This window comes from Panthera pardus, unplaced genomic scaffold, assembly GCF_024362965.1.
Source record: "Panthera pardus isolate Hobbes unplaced genomic scaffold, ASM2436296v1 HiC_scaffold_26, whole genome shotgun sequence".
Classification (NCBI taxonomy): domain Eukaryota; kingdom Metazoa; phylum Chordata; class Mammalia; order Carnivora; family Felidae; genus Panthera; species Panthera pardus.
This window is the reverse complement of record NW_026526832.1, coordinates 1,228,149-1,243,269: the sequence shown is the minus strand read 5'-3', so window position 1 is coordinate 1,243,269 and position 15,121 is coordinate 1,228,149. Positions and strand designations below refer to the sequence as shown.

General features: G+C 51.5%; 1 protein-coding gene across 3 annotated transcripts; it reads right to left on the bottom strand.

Annotated features, from left to right (window-relative positions):
* Nucleotides 1–682: 682 nt before the first annotated feature.
* LOC109263979 (antimicrobial peptide NK-lysin-like) lies at nucleotides 683–15,121 on the bottom strand. 3 transcript variants are annotated; one of them, XM_053890902.1, is made up of 5 exons: nucleotides 14,907–15,121; nucleotides 3,932–4,035; nucleotides 3,385–3,486; nucleotides 2,259–2,422; nucleotides 683–850 (listed from the first exon to the last, which is right to left on the bottom strand). In XM_053890902.1, the coding sequence occupies exons 1-4, from the start codon at nucleotides 14,956–14,958 to the stop codon at nucleotides 2,282–2,284; spliced, it is 399 nt and encodes a 132-aa protein (XP_053746877.1). In that variant the 5' UTR covers nucleotides 14,959–15,121; the 3' UTR covers nucleotides 683–850; nucleotides 2,259–2,281. The 3 variants fall into 3 exon arrangements, with proteins under 3 accessions (XP_053746877.1, XP_053746876.1, XP_053746875.1); XM_053890901.1 differs by lacking the exons at nucleotides 2,259–2,422; nucleotides 3,385–3,486; nucleotides 3,932–4,035 and adding exons at nucleotides 12,388–12,556; nucleotides 13,694–13,777; nucleotides 14,258–14,361 and having other exon boundaries at nucleotides 14,907–15,053; XM_053890900.1 differs by lacking the exons at nucleotides 683–850; nucleotides 2,259–2,422; nucleotides 3,385–3,486; nucleotides 3,932–4,035 and adding exons at nucleotides 11,328–11,483; nucleotides 12,388–12,556; nucleotides 13,694–13,777; nucleotides 14,258–14,361 and having other exon boundaries at nucleotides 14,907–15,064.

The following is a 15,121-nucleotide window of genomic DNA, read 5'->3' as shown; positions in this document are numbered from 1 at the left end:
TTCCAAGGGCAGAGGGGTTACCAAAGGACTCTGTTTCCCTCTTGATGACATACTGTAAAATGTAAAGTTTGGACCAATGTGGCCATGGCTGCAGCCAGAAGGAAGCTAGCTGAGATCAGTCTCACTATACAGCCGTGAAAAGACCCGAGAGAATGGCAGGACTGGACCTCTGGGGACACCACTCATTTCTGGGTCATTCTGTGCCTGAAGCTATCTGTGGACTGCTAAATGATTTGACCCAATAAATTGCCTTTTTATTTACCCAGAATGAGCTAAGACTTCTGTTGCTTGCAACCAAAGAACCTGAAATAATATACTCCCCAAAACAGCAAAAGAAGACTACCTGCAGAGAGAAGCAAAGGGTGGGTTTCTGTGCCCTATGACCAAGAACACTCTTACCTACAACCCTGCTACTCTTCCTCATGGTCTGGGAGCTTCTGGGGGCACATCCACTGTGTACCCCAGGCTCTCAGAGGAGTGTGTGTCTCTCTAGTGACTGTTCATAAGTATTTCATGACCATATATGTAAGGGCTGCTAACGTTGACCAGTTTGCCATGAAATCCCTAGCGTCTAGAATAGTGTGGGACAAACAATAACCATTGATTGAACGAACCCATGAGTCACCCAAGCATGCCTCCGAGCCCCTCCCCTCAAGTCCACCAAAGGAAAAGAAGCTGTGGCTAAAAGCTTGCATGACATTTATTCTCCCTCAGGGGAAGGCAATGAGAAGTTAGCTGAGAGACACTGGAGGGTCGGCTCTGGATCTGGGAGGGCAGAAGCAGGTGGTGGTTGTGGGAGACTCTGTGCTTCTCCCCAGGGTGGCGTCAGAGACCCCAGAGGCTCCGAGACCTGGAGTGGAGACAAGAGCAGACAAGTGGGCAGGAGTGTGGGGTGTCCGGGGGATATGGGGACTAGAGCCACCTGTCCCTACTGAGCACACCTGGAGTCACATCCTGGAACCCAGTCAGGGTTTGTGTGGGTTGCGGGGCTTTAGAGATGAAAACCACAGACTCTAATCACAGGAAATGGTGAGGACCTCAAAGTATGAGGTGACCCCCGATCTGCCAGCATCAAGTCCCTCAGCCTCGGTCAGGGCTACATGAGCTGCTAGAGCCAATCGGGGGTCCTTCGGGCCCATGTGCTGCAGCCATGGCCTGATCTGCGGGCACAGCTGAGCAGCCCTGGAGGGAGAGACTGAGAGCCCTCCCTGCCAGCGGGGTTCCTGAGCTCAGCTCTCAGGTCCCTAGTGTCCTGGGCAAAGATGTGACCTGTCTCTCTGATGCCCAGGGATCCCATACTAGGCCGGGGGAAGGGAGTTCAATCAGGGCTCTGATGTCTTTGAATATCCCAGTCTGAGGCCGCTTGCTTGGTCTTAATCTCCTTACACGTAATCATTTCATTGAATCCTTGTTGAAAATCAGAAATAAGGATTCCTATCCCCTTCACAGGGAAGGAAATTCAAGCTCATAGAGGTTAAGCTACCTGACAAAGGTCACATAGGTGAGGAGAGATGGGAGCCAATGTCACCCCAGAATTGCCTCGTATAAAAAGCCCAAGCTTTTTTTTTTTTTAATGTTTATTTATTTGAAAGAGAAAGAGAGCAAGGGGAGGGGCATAGAAGAGAGAGACAAAGAGAGAATCCCAAGCAGGCTCTGCACAGCACAGAGACCGAGGTAGGTTTCTTTTTTTTTTTTTTTTTTTAATTTTTTTTCAACGTTTTTTATTTATTTTTGGGACAGAGAGAGACAGAGCATGAACGGGGGAGGGGCAGAGAGAGAGGGAGACACAGAATCGGAAACAGGCTCCAGGCTCCGAGCCATCAGCCCGGAGCCTGACGCGGGGCTCGAACTCACGGACCGCGAGATCGTGACCTGGCTGAAGTCGGACGCTTAACCGACTGCGCCACCCAGGCGCCCCCCGAGGTAGGTTTCGATCCCACAAACCGTGAGATCATGATTTGAACTAAAACCAAGAGTCAGAGACTTAACTGACTGAGCCACCCAGGTGCCCCAAAAGCCCAATGAGCATTTCTCCAACATTTCTAGCTACAGCCCTCCTATCCAACTTCTCCACACTTTCCTATGTTGGCAATAGGGGTTCTATGTCACCACAAGGAAACTTGGAGGGACATGTATGAGCTGCTTATGAAGTTCTATGACAGGTGTATTTTTATGCTTTTAAAACGTCACACATGCTTGAAAAGGTGATGTGGGCCCTCGAGGAATGAGTCCCTGTTGTCACCTCTGCACTCACCTACCTGATGGCAGCATATTCTGAGTGTCACACAGATTTCCCTGGGAGTTTTGCCACAAAGGATGCCTGGGAGATGAGACTAACGAATCTGGTCACCATTCTCATGCAGAAACCTCTCAGCAACATCACCTCCATGCACACCAGGAATACGGCCCCTTTCATGGTTTCCTGTGGCAGCAGTGGTGACAGAGCAGGACACGGGAAAGAGGCGAGCTCTGCCCAGGGCAGCCCCCATGCAGGCCCCACAGCTCTAGGCCCTGGGCATCTCTGCCCCCTGGCATGCTGGTAGTGAGGAGCTGGTGCCAGGTGGCCATGGAAGCAGAGGCTGAAGAGACAGGGTTCTGTCAGGTAAGCTTCCTGGGTCCCAGCCTGACGGGGCTCGTGCACAGGGTTGCGTGACGAAGGTTAGGAGGGGAAAGATCTCGGAGCCTTGGCAAATTCGATTTTGAACTATCTTCTCCCACCATCCAGTGGAGAAGGATAAAGCTGAGGTCCCAGGGCTGAGGGTGGGTCCTGCAGCGAGAGGGTGCTGAGCAGGATCAGGGAACAAAGCAGAGGGAGGCAGGGAGGGGGAAGCAGGGCTTCTTGGTAGTAACACATCCCCTGGTCCAGCACTTGCTCAGGGCCAGGCATGGAGCTAAGCTCGTCCCACCCCCTCAGCTCCTTTAAAGGCTGAGGCAACTTATGTGATCCATGCCAAGCACAATCCCATTGCACTGAGGCTCAGAAAGCATTAAGGACTTGGCCCAGCCATGCAGCTAGGAAGGGGCAGATCTCAGATTGATCAGTCTTGGACCCAGCCTCACAAAGCTCTGCCATGTACACATGTGGTGGGGCTGCAGGGGAAGGATTCCTAACCTTCTCTGGCAGCAAGTCTCCTTTGACAATGGGACAGAAACAGGAACACTCTTGCACCTGCTTACCAGCTCTCAGAGCTACACAATTTCTGGGGATTCTCTGGAGGAATCTCCACACTGAAGGGGCTGGGGGGGGGGGGGGGGGCGCGGCGAAGGATCCCAAGCTGAGAAGCTCTGGCCCAACCAGGATTCAGCCCCTCCCCAGTCCCCTGACCCCACCCACCCACAGTGCTGACCAGCCTGCAGGGGGCTCCACAAACCACAAGTCCTCACCTGACTGGCCTCCTCTCCCACCATTTTCTTCAGCAGAGACATTATCTTCCAAGAGGGCCAAAAGTTGTAAATCAGCCCTTCAGTTTTGTTCAGCAGGTCCCTCTGTGAAGAAAGGAAGCCCCAAGGTGGTTTCTCAAACACCCGAAGAGCCCTTGGCAGGTGGCTTTGGTGCCTCCTATGCTGGCAGATCGTCTAGGATCTTTCTGTCCTTTTGGGCCTGAAACAGGCTGGCTGGCCCCTGCCCACCTTCCTGCGAGTCTTGGTGGGGCTGAGACACCCCAGAACCTTCCCCACACCCACAGCACCTCACCCAGCCAGCACGTGCACCTCTTCTGTTCTCTGGTCAGTCCCCAGACCACCCTCTGGGTAGGGCCCAGCCAGACCGAGGTAGACGCCCACCCAGGCACCACCCTGCACAAAACCAGCATCTTCAGCCCACAGCCCTGCCTCCCCTCCTCCCAAAAAGATGTGCAGCCCTGCCTGCTGCTCCCAGGACAGAGAGGATGAGGAGGGCCTGCGGTAGGTGAACAGGGAGCCAGCAGTGAACCTGGGGGGTCTCCTGGGCCAGCATCCGGAAGAACGGCTCATCCTGACACCTGTCAGCCATGTCCAGGTCATGGTCCTCAGGGGTCAGACCACAAAAGGTCAGCCCTGGGAAAGAAACAGCATCAACATCCCTCCACAAGTGGAAGGAGACAGAACGGTCAGATCTCCTGGCTGGTGGGGAGCCCAGGAGGTGGCCAGAGCACAGGACAGGAGCAGGGATCTGTGAGGGGTCCAGGGGGCCTGTCCTCACAGTCCGCAGTGGAGCTGCTCTGACCCAGTCTCTGTGCAACAGACATGCTCTCAATTCTTTCTGGAAACATTAGGAGAAGATTATACCACCTCCACCACCACCATCCATGCAACTCCTTTCTGTCTTCCTGTATCCCTCTCTGTCCTCTCTCTCTCTCTCTCTCTCTCTCTCACACACACACACACACACACACAGATTTGGAGCTGCCCTAAGAGAACACTACCCTCATCTCCTTTCAGAGGTCGTTCTTTCTCTCTTCCTTTCCCCAGGAGTTCAAATCTGGTGGCCCAGCCCAACCCAGTCTCCAGACTGTCCCTACCCTCTGCTAAGAAGTAGCTGCCAGGATGTGCATGGGGGAATGTCCTTACCGGGGTGGCCAGGAGCACTGAGGCAAGGAGCAGGAGGACCCAGGAGGTCATGGTGGGGCAGATGCTGAGGCACCCTCCACACCCCCTTTATGTGGCTGGCCGCCTCACAATCTGACCTTGCCGGGTCCTGCTCCTCTTGTAGGGCACCTTCCTGTGTCACTGGCTTTACCACAAACACAGACACCAGTTTGTGGAGAAGTGGGGGGAGGAGTGCTTCCTCAGAGACTCCACACTATCTTCCACCTCCCCTCACACACACACACACACACACACACACACACACACACACACTGTTAGAGCTTTCCCAGTGAGTGGGGGGTGCTGGAAGGCAGCAGCTGCCATGATGCACCCCCCACCCTGCCCCAGAATGAGCTAATGGACAGATCAATCCCTGCACCTGAGGGCTCAGGTAGGCCCTTGGCCCTGGAACTTCCCACCCCTCCCCCTTGCCTCCCCTCCTCTCCCAGGGGTCTATGCTGGTGTCCCTCCACCAACCACCTCCTGTATCCCTGCTCTCCCCCAACCATCTCAGCCAATGGAGCACCACCAGATTCCTCCAGATTTAGAGACAGGTCCCTCAGTGTAGATGCAGACAGCTCCTCCCAGGCCTGCTCTCGGGCTTGGTGATCCCCGGGCATGGGCACCACAGACACCCTGGGTCCCCAGCCCCTCACCAGCCTCCAGGCCACCATCACGGAGGCAGGCTTTTCCCTCAGAGCCAGGTCCAGCCCAGCCGTCCCTCACCTGGTCCATAGGGAAAGACGGCCCTTGAGAAGGAAGTGAGCCACGGACAGGGATCTAGTCCCAACTCCCGGGTCTGACCCCTCATCTGTGCCATGAAGGTCACTGGCCTCATCTGCAATGAAAATACAGGCTGTGCAGGTCACATCCACTATCAGATAGATAATAAGTCATTGTTTAGTGTAAGTGTGTCCCAGAGATTGCATGGAATACACTCACACTGAAATGTGTTTGCTGTTTACCTGACACTCACATTACACTGGGCATCCCACCTTTTGTCTGGCAACCTTCCCCCACCTCCTTCGCGGCTCAGAGGAGGAAACTGGGTGCGGAGAGCAGGGGCCCTGACCTCAGCCTCGGGCCGGCTGGGGTCCTGCTTGGACTAGAACCTTCCCCCACCCCCAGCTGCTGAGACAGCAGAGGCACACAGCCAGGACGAGCAGGTCAGCTACTCCCTCTCAATCCTTCCTCAGCACCTCCCAGCCCCCTGTCCCCCTTCAGTATCTGCTGGGACCCCTCCACACCTTCCACCTGCCCGGGAATCCCATCATGGGCTAGTGCCGAGCCTCAGCCTGGCCTTTTTCTCTGAAATACTCCACTTCCTGAGCCCATTCAGAGCCCTGCTCTCCGCTCAGCTTCTGCCTAGAAGGAAAGAGGGTGGAGTCCAGGCAAGCAGGCCTCCGACTAGCTGGGGGCACCGTGAGCTACATACTCCACCTCCTGGAGCCTCATTTCCCTTACCTGTGAAATGGGTGTAGTGTCACCTGTTCACAGGGCCCCAGTGGTGTGTGTGTGTGTGTGTGTACACGTGTGAGGAAGCTTCACAGCCTGCGATGTGCCAAACAGAAGTAATCTGGTATCCTGGGTCAGCATTCCCCAACATGACTTCTATAAGGGTTACTCCTGTGGGAGGTGAGCGGGTGCTGTGCAGGGGGAGTGGGGATGGGGTTCCTGTCATCAAGAGTAAATGACAGATACACTTTAACACAGTAGTGGGTGTTACCTTGTTATTAGATTCAGAAATAAAAGAAGGGACATTTTGACCTTACAGAGAGGAGAATGGGTATACTATGAACAGTTATATGTTATTAAATTGGACCACATCCCTGTCAAGATACAAACTATCGAAACAGACTGAAAAGAATGGGAAGAGTGAATAGATGTATAATAAGTAAAGACATGGAATTAGTCACGCAAACACCACCCACAAACAAACATCCAGGTCAGATATCTTTACAGATGAATTCTACCAAGCATTAGAAGAATTAGTATGAATTCTTCCCAAACTCTTCCAAAAAATAGAAAAGGATGCCCTGATGCCAAAACCAGAAAAAGGCAACACAGGAAAAGTACAGACCAATATCTCCCCTGAATATGGATGCCATAACCCTCTTCAAAATCCTGGCAAGCTGAATCCAGTAACATATAAAAAGAATTCTGTACCAGAGCAACCAGAATTTATTCAGGAATGCAAAGTGATTTAACACCCCAAAATCATTTATGTAATTCACTGTACCAACAGAACCCAAATAAAAGCCGCATGATCCTGGGGTGCTTGGGTGGCTCAGCTGGTTAAGCATCCGACTTGGGCCTAGGTCATGATCTCGTGGTTCCTGAGTTCGAGCCTCTCATGGGCCTTTCTGCTGTCAACACAGAGCCCCCTTCGGATCTTCTGTCTCCTACTCTCTGCCCTTCCCCCACTCACGTGCTCATGTGCTGGCATGTGCACGCACGTGCTCGCTCTCTCTCTCTCTCTCTCAAAAAATAAATAAGCTTAAAAACAAACCACATGATCCTCTCGATGGACACAGAAACACCATTTGAAAAAACTCAACATCTCTTCTTGTTAAAGCACTCACTAACAATAGAAGGGAAAGTCTGCAAGCTGATAGGTGGCATCTATGAAATTCCCCGAGCTGACATCAGACTTCTGAAGAAAGACTAAATACCTTCCCCCAAAGACCAGGAACAAGACAGGATGTCTGCTCTCCAGACATCTATTCGGTATTGTACTGACGATTCTAGCCAGGAGAACTAAGCAAAAAAATGAAAAAAAAAAAAAAAAACAAAACCATTTTGATTAGCAGGGAAGACGTACAGCTCTCTATTTACAGATAACATCTCCTCCACACAGAAAATACTTAAAAATCCCCAAAATGAATTAAACTGAATGTGTTTAGGTGCCATAGACCTGCATTTTCCAATGATTCAGACTGTCCAACGGTAGATTTACTAGATGAAAATTACTCCGTGGCTGGAGTGAGGCCTCTAACTGTATTTTATGTGAGTTGATTAATCTGATTTGGAGGTTGTTTGTGTAATTATTGTAAAATCCCTGAAAAGAGCATGCTAACAGGCTGCCCTTAAAAATCCTCATAACCTTTGTACTCGTGTGACTAACCAAATATGTGGACCACTTTTGAGAAACTGCCGTTCTGCTCACCAATTTCTGCAAGACCCTATGAAGAACGTGCTCATAAAAGGGAATTTAAATGTCTTCAAACAGTGGTGCTGGGAAAACTGGACAGCCCCACGGAGAAGAATGAAGGTAGATCCTGATGTTCCACCATATGCAAAAGAGTCACTAGAAAAGGATCAAACACCTAACATGTAAGACCCAAAACTATAAAATCGCTAGAAAAAACATAAGGGGAACGCTGCATGACTTCCGACTTGGTGGTGAATTCTCAGATATGACGCCAAGAAATGCAACAATATGGACAAATAGCATTGCATCAAGCTTAAAACCTTTGTGCATCAAATAGCACAGTTGACAAAGTAAAAGGGCAATTTATGGAATACATAAAAATGTTTGCAAATCATTAATAATGGAGTAATACCCAGAAAGTACAAAGAAATGTTAACATTCAACAAATAAACAGCAAATAATTTAAAAAAGGCAAAAGAGGGGCCCCTGGTGGCTCGGTCGGTTAAGCGTCCAACTTCAGCTTAGATCATGACCTCACGGTTTGTGGGTTTGAGCCCCACGTTGGGGGGGTTGCTATGCAGACGCTGGACCTGCTTCAGATTCTACGTCTTCCTCTCTTTCTGTCTCTCCCCTGCTCACACTCTGTCTCTCAAAAATAAATAAACATTATAAAAAATGAGCTCAAAAGACTTTGAACAGGCACTCTCCCTACAAAATATAGAAATGGCTAACAAGCATATGAAAAGATGCTCCCCACATCAATAATCGTCAGGGAAATGCAAGGCAAAGCCACAAGGAGATAGCACCCCACCCATGAAGATGGCCCTTATCAAAAAAAAGAAAATATCAAGTGTTGGTAAAGATGTGGAGAAAGTGTGCACTGTTGTAAAACTGTAAGACCGTTACCCAAAGCAATGTGGTGGTTCCTCAAATATATATAAATACACACACACACACACACACACACACACATTATTTCACCTTAAAACAAAAACTCATGTCGATTGCCACACCAAAGATGAACTTTGGGGACATCATGCTAAGTGAAATAAGGCAATTACAAAAAGACAAATATCTGATTCCATTTGTACAAAGTGTCTAAAGTAGTCAAATTAAAGGAAATATAAAATAGAAATATGTGGACCACTTTTGAGAAACTGTAGTTTTCTCAGGCTTTAAGACGGGGGCGAAGGAAAGTTGTGCCTTCACAATAAGTCTGGAGTTCCAGTTTTGTAAGATGAAAAAGATCTGGATGTCTGTGTCACAACAATGTGAATATACTCAACACTGCTGCGTGTACGTTTCCACATTGCTAAGATGGTAAATTCTGTTATGAGTTTCTCACAGCAATGAAAAAATAGCGTTCCTGATAGAAGGAGGTGGTTCACGTTGCACACAAACGCTTCGCCTTGAGATAACCACCAACCTCCCTGTGCATTAGAACTTCCTTCTGCATCCTTCCCACCTCATCACACAGGAGGCCATAGGACAGGCTCTCAGGCAATGCCAGTTAATAAAATGAATAATTGTTGCTTCTTCTACAAACAGAGGGGAGTTAGGGTGCTAGGTAAATTTAATGTGGTATTACTAGTCATTTGTAGATTGGCAGGTGCTTGAGGTAAGTGTCTTTATTTCGTTTGTTTCCTATTCTGACGGTGTGACACACAGTAGGGACTTGTCCCGAGCTCCGAGAGAAGCCACTGGAAAGTGAGGAGATGTGGTTGTGGTTTGGAAAGAGCCTGGGGCTGCCCTGTCCAGAAGGGATGGGGGAGCCAAGGCAGAAGGAAGTCTGAAGACCAGCCAGAGACAGATGCAGAGCCTGGCCAGGGCAAAGGGGTCTGCACCAGGATGGGGAAATTCCAACTTCCCAGGAGGGAGTCATTTGCTCCAGTTTGGGTCAGGGGTCGACGTGGCCTGGAGGGAGGGATGTCACATGACACAGGCTTGCTGTCCTGGGCTTTTGGGTGGGTGACAGGGGAAATGGTAGAGAACTGAGAAGGGCCTGGCGGTGAGCAGGTACCCCCAGTGGAGTCTGGATTATGAAGCCAGTGCACTCACGCTACCTCCTGACAGGCTACAGGAGCTGACTTGGCCTCTGTCCTTTACTAGCTTTTATCCCTAAGGGTGAGGCCACCTTCCCAAAGCTCCCACCTTTGGGAGTCTGTGCTGACGCTCCATGTGCCCTGGACCCCTCCTCTCCCTTCACAAGGCCTTCCCTGGGGCTGTACCTCACATCTGTCCAGCACCATGGGCCTCTCCCCTCTCCTGGGACCATTTCCCCCTGCATGTAAACACCTTAATCGCAGACCCCACCTCTAATTTCACATGGCCTCCAGCTCGGCCCCATTTCTCTTCGATTCTTTACTGCTAGTCCCTTAATAAAGCTGCCCGTACCTGCTAAGGTCGCACATATCAAATCAATATGTGTTTTGTGGGAATAAATTTTGCAACTATGTCTACATGTATTAATTGGCATCTAGAATAAGGTAACATGTCTCCATTTCCCTTATTTGATTATTAATGTCTTATTTATATCTCTATGAATTCATTAATCCTCATTTAATCCATGGGTTATAATCCCATATGTTCCTTATGTGTTTTAACACTCAAATGGCTTCAGATTTCACACTGGGAGTCCTGGAACTGCTTTTTGGATTGAGCCCTGCCCGATGCACCTTTGCGTCTAGTGATGTTGGTATCCCTGTCCCTCTCCCAGCAATGATCTCCCAGATTTTCATGTCCACTTTCACACGAGTGACTGGTTGGCCAGGGGTGTGCCCTGACTCAGCTCACGCTAATCTGCGTGTCCCATGCCCTCGGAACATAGTGATGGGTTCCAGATGACACCTGCCCGATTCGAGCCAATGAGAACACAGGAGACATCTGATGGGGCTTCTAGGAAAGAAGTTTCCATTCTCCTCCAAGGGCAGAGAGGCTACCAAAGAACTGTCTTCCCCTCTTGATGACATACTGGGGAATGTAAAGTTTGGACAATGTGGCCATGGCTGCTGCCAGAAGGAAGCTGGCTGAGATCAGTCTCACTATACAGCTGTGAAAAGACCTGAGAGAATGGCAGGACTGGACCTCTGGGGACACCACTCATTTCTGGACCATTCTGTGCCTGAAGCTATCTCTACACTGTTTAATTACTTGAGCCAATAAATTGACTTTTTTATTTGAACCAGAAAGAGCTAAGATTTCTGTAGCTTACACAGAATAAATCCTAAATAATGTATCTCCCAAAACAAAAAGACAGCTCCCTGCAGAGAGAAGCAAAGGGTGGGTTTCTGTGCCCTATGACCAAGAACACTCTTACCTACAACCCTGCTACTCTTCCTCATGGTCTGAGAGCATCTGGGGGTACATCCACTGTGTACCCTAGGCTCTCAGAGGAATGTGTGTCTCTCTAGTGACTGTTCATAAGTATTTCATGACCATCTTTGTACGGGCTGCTAACATTGACCAGTTCGTCATGAAATCCCTAGCGTCTAGTATAGCATGGGACAAACAATAACCATTGATTGAACGAACGCATGAGTCACCCAAGCATGCCTCTGAGCCCCTCCCCTCAAGTCCACCAAAGGAAAAGAAGCTGTGGCTAAAAGCTTGCATGACATTTATTCTCCCTCAGGGGAAGGCAATGAGAAGTTAGCTGAGAGACACTGGAGGGTCGGCTCTGGATTTGGGAGGGCAGAAGCAGGTGGTGTTGTGGGAGACTCTGTGCTTCTCCCCAGGGTGGCGTCAGAGACCCCAGAGGCTCCGAGACCTGGAGTGGAGACAAGAGCAGAGAAGTGGGCAGGGGTGTGTGTTGTCCAGGGGATATGGGGACTAGAGCCACCTGTCCCTACTGAGCACACCTGGAGTCACATCCTGGAACCCAGTCAGGGGTTTGTGTGGGTTGTGGGGCTTCAGAGATGAAAACCGCAGACTCTAATCGCAGGAAATGGTGAGGACCTCAAAGTATGAGGTGACCCCCGATCTGCCGGCATCAAGTCCCACAGCCTCGGTCAGGGCTACACGAGCTGCCAGAGCCAATCGGGGGCCCTTCCCGGCCCATGTGCTGCAGCCGTGGCCTGATCTGCGGGCACAGCTGAGCAGCCCTGGAGGGAGAGACTGAGAGCCCTCCCTGCCAGCGGGGTTCCTGAGCTCAGCTCTCAGGTCCCTAGTGTCCTGGGCAAAGATGTGACCTGTCTCTCTGATGCCCAGGGATCCCATACTAGGCCGGGGGATGGGAGTTCAATCAGGGCTCTGATGTCTTTGAATATCCCAGTCTGAGGCCGCTTGCTTGGTCTTAACCTCTTTACACGTAATCATTTCATTCAATCCTTGTTGAAAATCAGAAATACGGATGCCTATCCCTTCACAAGGAAGGAAACTCAAGCTCACAGAGGTTGAGCTACTTGCTCAAGTACACAGCTGACCGGAGATGGGGACCTGATGGCACCCCAGGATGGCCTGGAGTATTTCTCAACCGGTTCCAGCTGCAGCCCACCTACCCATCTTCTCCCCACTTTCCACACACAGTGGTGGGGGTAACATGTCACTGCAGGGAAGCTTGGTGGGATGTGTATCACAGCTGGATTTCTGTGGGTCGAAACCGTATTGTACATATGTGGGGACATGATGTGAGCCCTCCAGGAATGAGTCCCTGCTGTCACCTCTGCACTCACCTTTTTCAGATTTGCACATCCTGAGTTTCACACACATTTCCTCGGGGCTTTTCCCATTCATGATACCATGGATGATCTTATCAAGACATTTAGTGACTAATTCCTTGCAAACATGCTGCAGTGGAAATGTCTTCTTGCACACCACGGTCGCAGCGAGTTTGATGGCTTCCTGCAGTAACAGCACCATAGGAAGACAGAGAATTCAGGTGAGCTCGGCCCAGGACTGCCGCCCCCCTGCAGACCCCAGCAGCTCTAGGCCCTGGGCACCCTGACCAAGGGCATGCTGGGAGGAGGGCCTGGTGCCAGGCGGCCACGGAGCAGAGGCTAGAGAGGCAGGGATCAGACCTCACGCCCAGGCACCAAGGCCCTGGCCCAAGCCTGGCCAGGAGGGGCTCTTGCGAGAAGGACAGTTGACCCTGTAGTGTCCCACTCCCCTGTACATCATTATCCTGCCCCCCTGCCTTCTGTGTGGAGAACAGCGCCCACGGCTCCTAGACCCACAGGAAGGGTTCTGCCTGCCATGCTTCCTGGGTCCCAGCCTGACGGGGCTCGTGCACAGGGCTGTGTGACGAAGGTTAGGAAAAGAAAGCACTTGGAGTCTTGGCACATTCCACTTGGACGTACCTTCTCCCACAATCCAGTGGAGAAGGATAAAGCTGAGTTCCCAGGGCTGAGGGTGGGCCCTGCAGCGCCAGGGAGATGAGCAGGATCAGGGAACAAAGCAGAGGGAGGGAGGGAGGGGAAGCAGGGCTTCTTGGTAGTAACACATCCCTTGTTCAGCAGGTGCTCAGGGCCAGGCATGGAGCTAAGCTCCTCCACCCCTCAGCTCCTTTAAAGGGCTTCGATAACTTACAAGGGGCGATTATGATCCATCCCACTAAACAGAAAAGAAAACTGAGGCTCAGAAAGCATTAAGGGCTTGGCCAAGCCATGCTGCTAGGAATTGGGAGATCTGGGGCATATCAGTCTAGCCCAGACCACCATGGAACCAATCTCACAAAATTCGTCCCTGGACACACATGGAGGGGCCAAAGGGGAAAGATTCCTACCTGCTCTGGGAACAAATTTCCTTTGACAATGGGACGGAAATCACGCACGCTCCTCTTCCTACTTTCACACTCACAGAGCTTCATGATTTCAAGGGATTCTCTGAAGTCAGTCCCAGATACCAGGGAGCCCACATCCCCTGCTGAGAAGCCCTGGCCCAACCAGGGATCAGCCCCTTCCTCAGTGTCACCCCTAGCCCTACAAGCCCACTCATGCCCTTGACCACCCTGCAAATGGCTCCCCAAATCACAAGCCTCACCCGTGTGATATTATGTCCCACGGCTTTTCTCAGAGCTTCGAGTACCAGCTTACAAGTCTTGCCTCTAAGAGCTAGCCGGTCACCCTGTCAGGAAACAATGCTTCCTGAGATGGTGTCTCAGACACCCCAACAGCCCTTGGCAGGGACCCAGGAGGAGCTCTCTGGTGTCTCCTAGGCCAGCAGGATCATCGAGGATCTTTCTCTGCTTTCAGGCCTGAAGCAGGCTGGCTGGTCCCTGCCCGTCTTCCTGCTAGTCTTGGTGGGGCTGACACACCCCAGACCCTGCCCCACACCCACAGCACCTCACCCAGAGCAGCCCCTGACCCTGTTCTCTACTCTGGTCAGAACCCAGGGGACCCTCCTGGGGAGAGCTCAGCCAGACCCAGGTAGCCCCCCGACCTCTGCCACGGGCACAATGGTGCACAAAACCAGCATCTTCAGCCCACAGCCCTGCCTCCCCACCCCTCTGCCCAGAGAGATGTGCAGCCCTGCCTGCTGCTCCCGGGGAGGAGACAATGTGTGAGGGGGTGGTTATGGGAAGTGAGCAGGGAACCAGCCACCAACCTGGGGGGACTCCAGGACCAAGCTCTCTAAGAACTGCTTTTCCTGACCCAAGTCAGGGGTCATCAAGTCATTGTCCTCAGGGTTCAAACCAGAAAAGGTCAGCCCTGGGGAAGAAACACCATCAGCACCACTTCACAAGTGGAAGGAGACAGATCTCCTGGCTGGTGGGAGCCCAGGAGGTAGCTAGAAAACAGGCCAGGAGCAGGGATCTGTGAGGAATCCAGGAGGCCTGTCCTTGCGCTCCGCCCTGGAGCTGCTCTGACCCAGGCTCTGTGCAACAGACATGCTCTCAATTCTTTCTGGAAAACAGGAGAAGATTATCTGCCCCCCACCCCCGCCCCCCACCAACATCATCCTTGAAGCTCTTTTCTGTCTTTGTCTCTGTTTTTCTGTTTTCTCTCTCCTCTCTCTCTCTCTCTCTCTCTCTCTCTGTCACACACACACAAACACACACACACACACACACACACACACGGATTTGGAGCTGCTCTAAGAGAACACTACCCTCATCTCCTTTCAGAGGTTGTTCTTTCTCTCTTCCTTCCCCCAGGAGTTCGAATCTGGTGGCCCAGCCCAACCCAGTCTCCAGACTGTCCCTACCCTCTGCTAAGAAGTAGCTGCCAGGATGTGCATGGGGGAATGTCCTTACCCGGGGTGGCCAGGAGCACTGAGGCAAGGAGCAGGAGGGCCCAGGAGGTCATGGTGGGGCAGCTGCTGAAGCACTCTTCACACCCCGCTTTATATGGCTGGCCGCCTCGCAATCTGACCTTGCCGGGTCCTGCTCCTCTTATAGGCCATGTCCCCGTGTCACTGGCTTTACCACAAACACAGACACCAGTTTGTGGAGAAGTGGGGGGAGGAGTG

What these genes read in the sequence shown, in the direction of transcription:
- LOC109263979 (XM_053890900.1), bottom strand. Translation starts at nt 14,958, where the DNA reads ATGACCTCCTGGGCCCTCCTGCTCCTTGCCTCAGTGCTCCTGGCCACC. An exon ending in AGTGCTCCTGGCCACCCCGG is followed by an intron (nt 14,362 to 14,906) that starts GTAAGGACATTC and finishes TTTCTTCCCCAG; the next exon opens with GGCTGACCTTTTCTGGTTTG. An exon ending in GATGTGCAAATCTGAAAAAG is followed by an intron (nt 11,484 to 12,387) that starts GTGAGTGCAGAG and finishes TCTCCACTCCAG; the next exon opens with GTCTCGGAGCCTCTGGGGTC.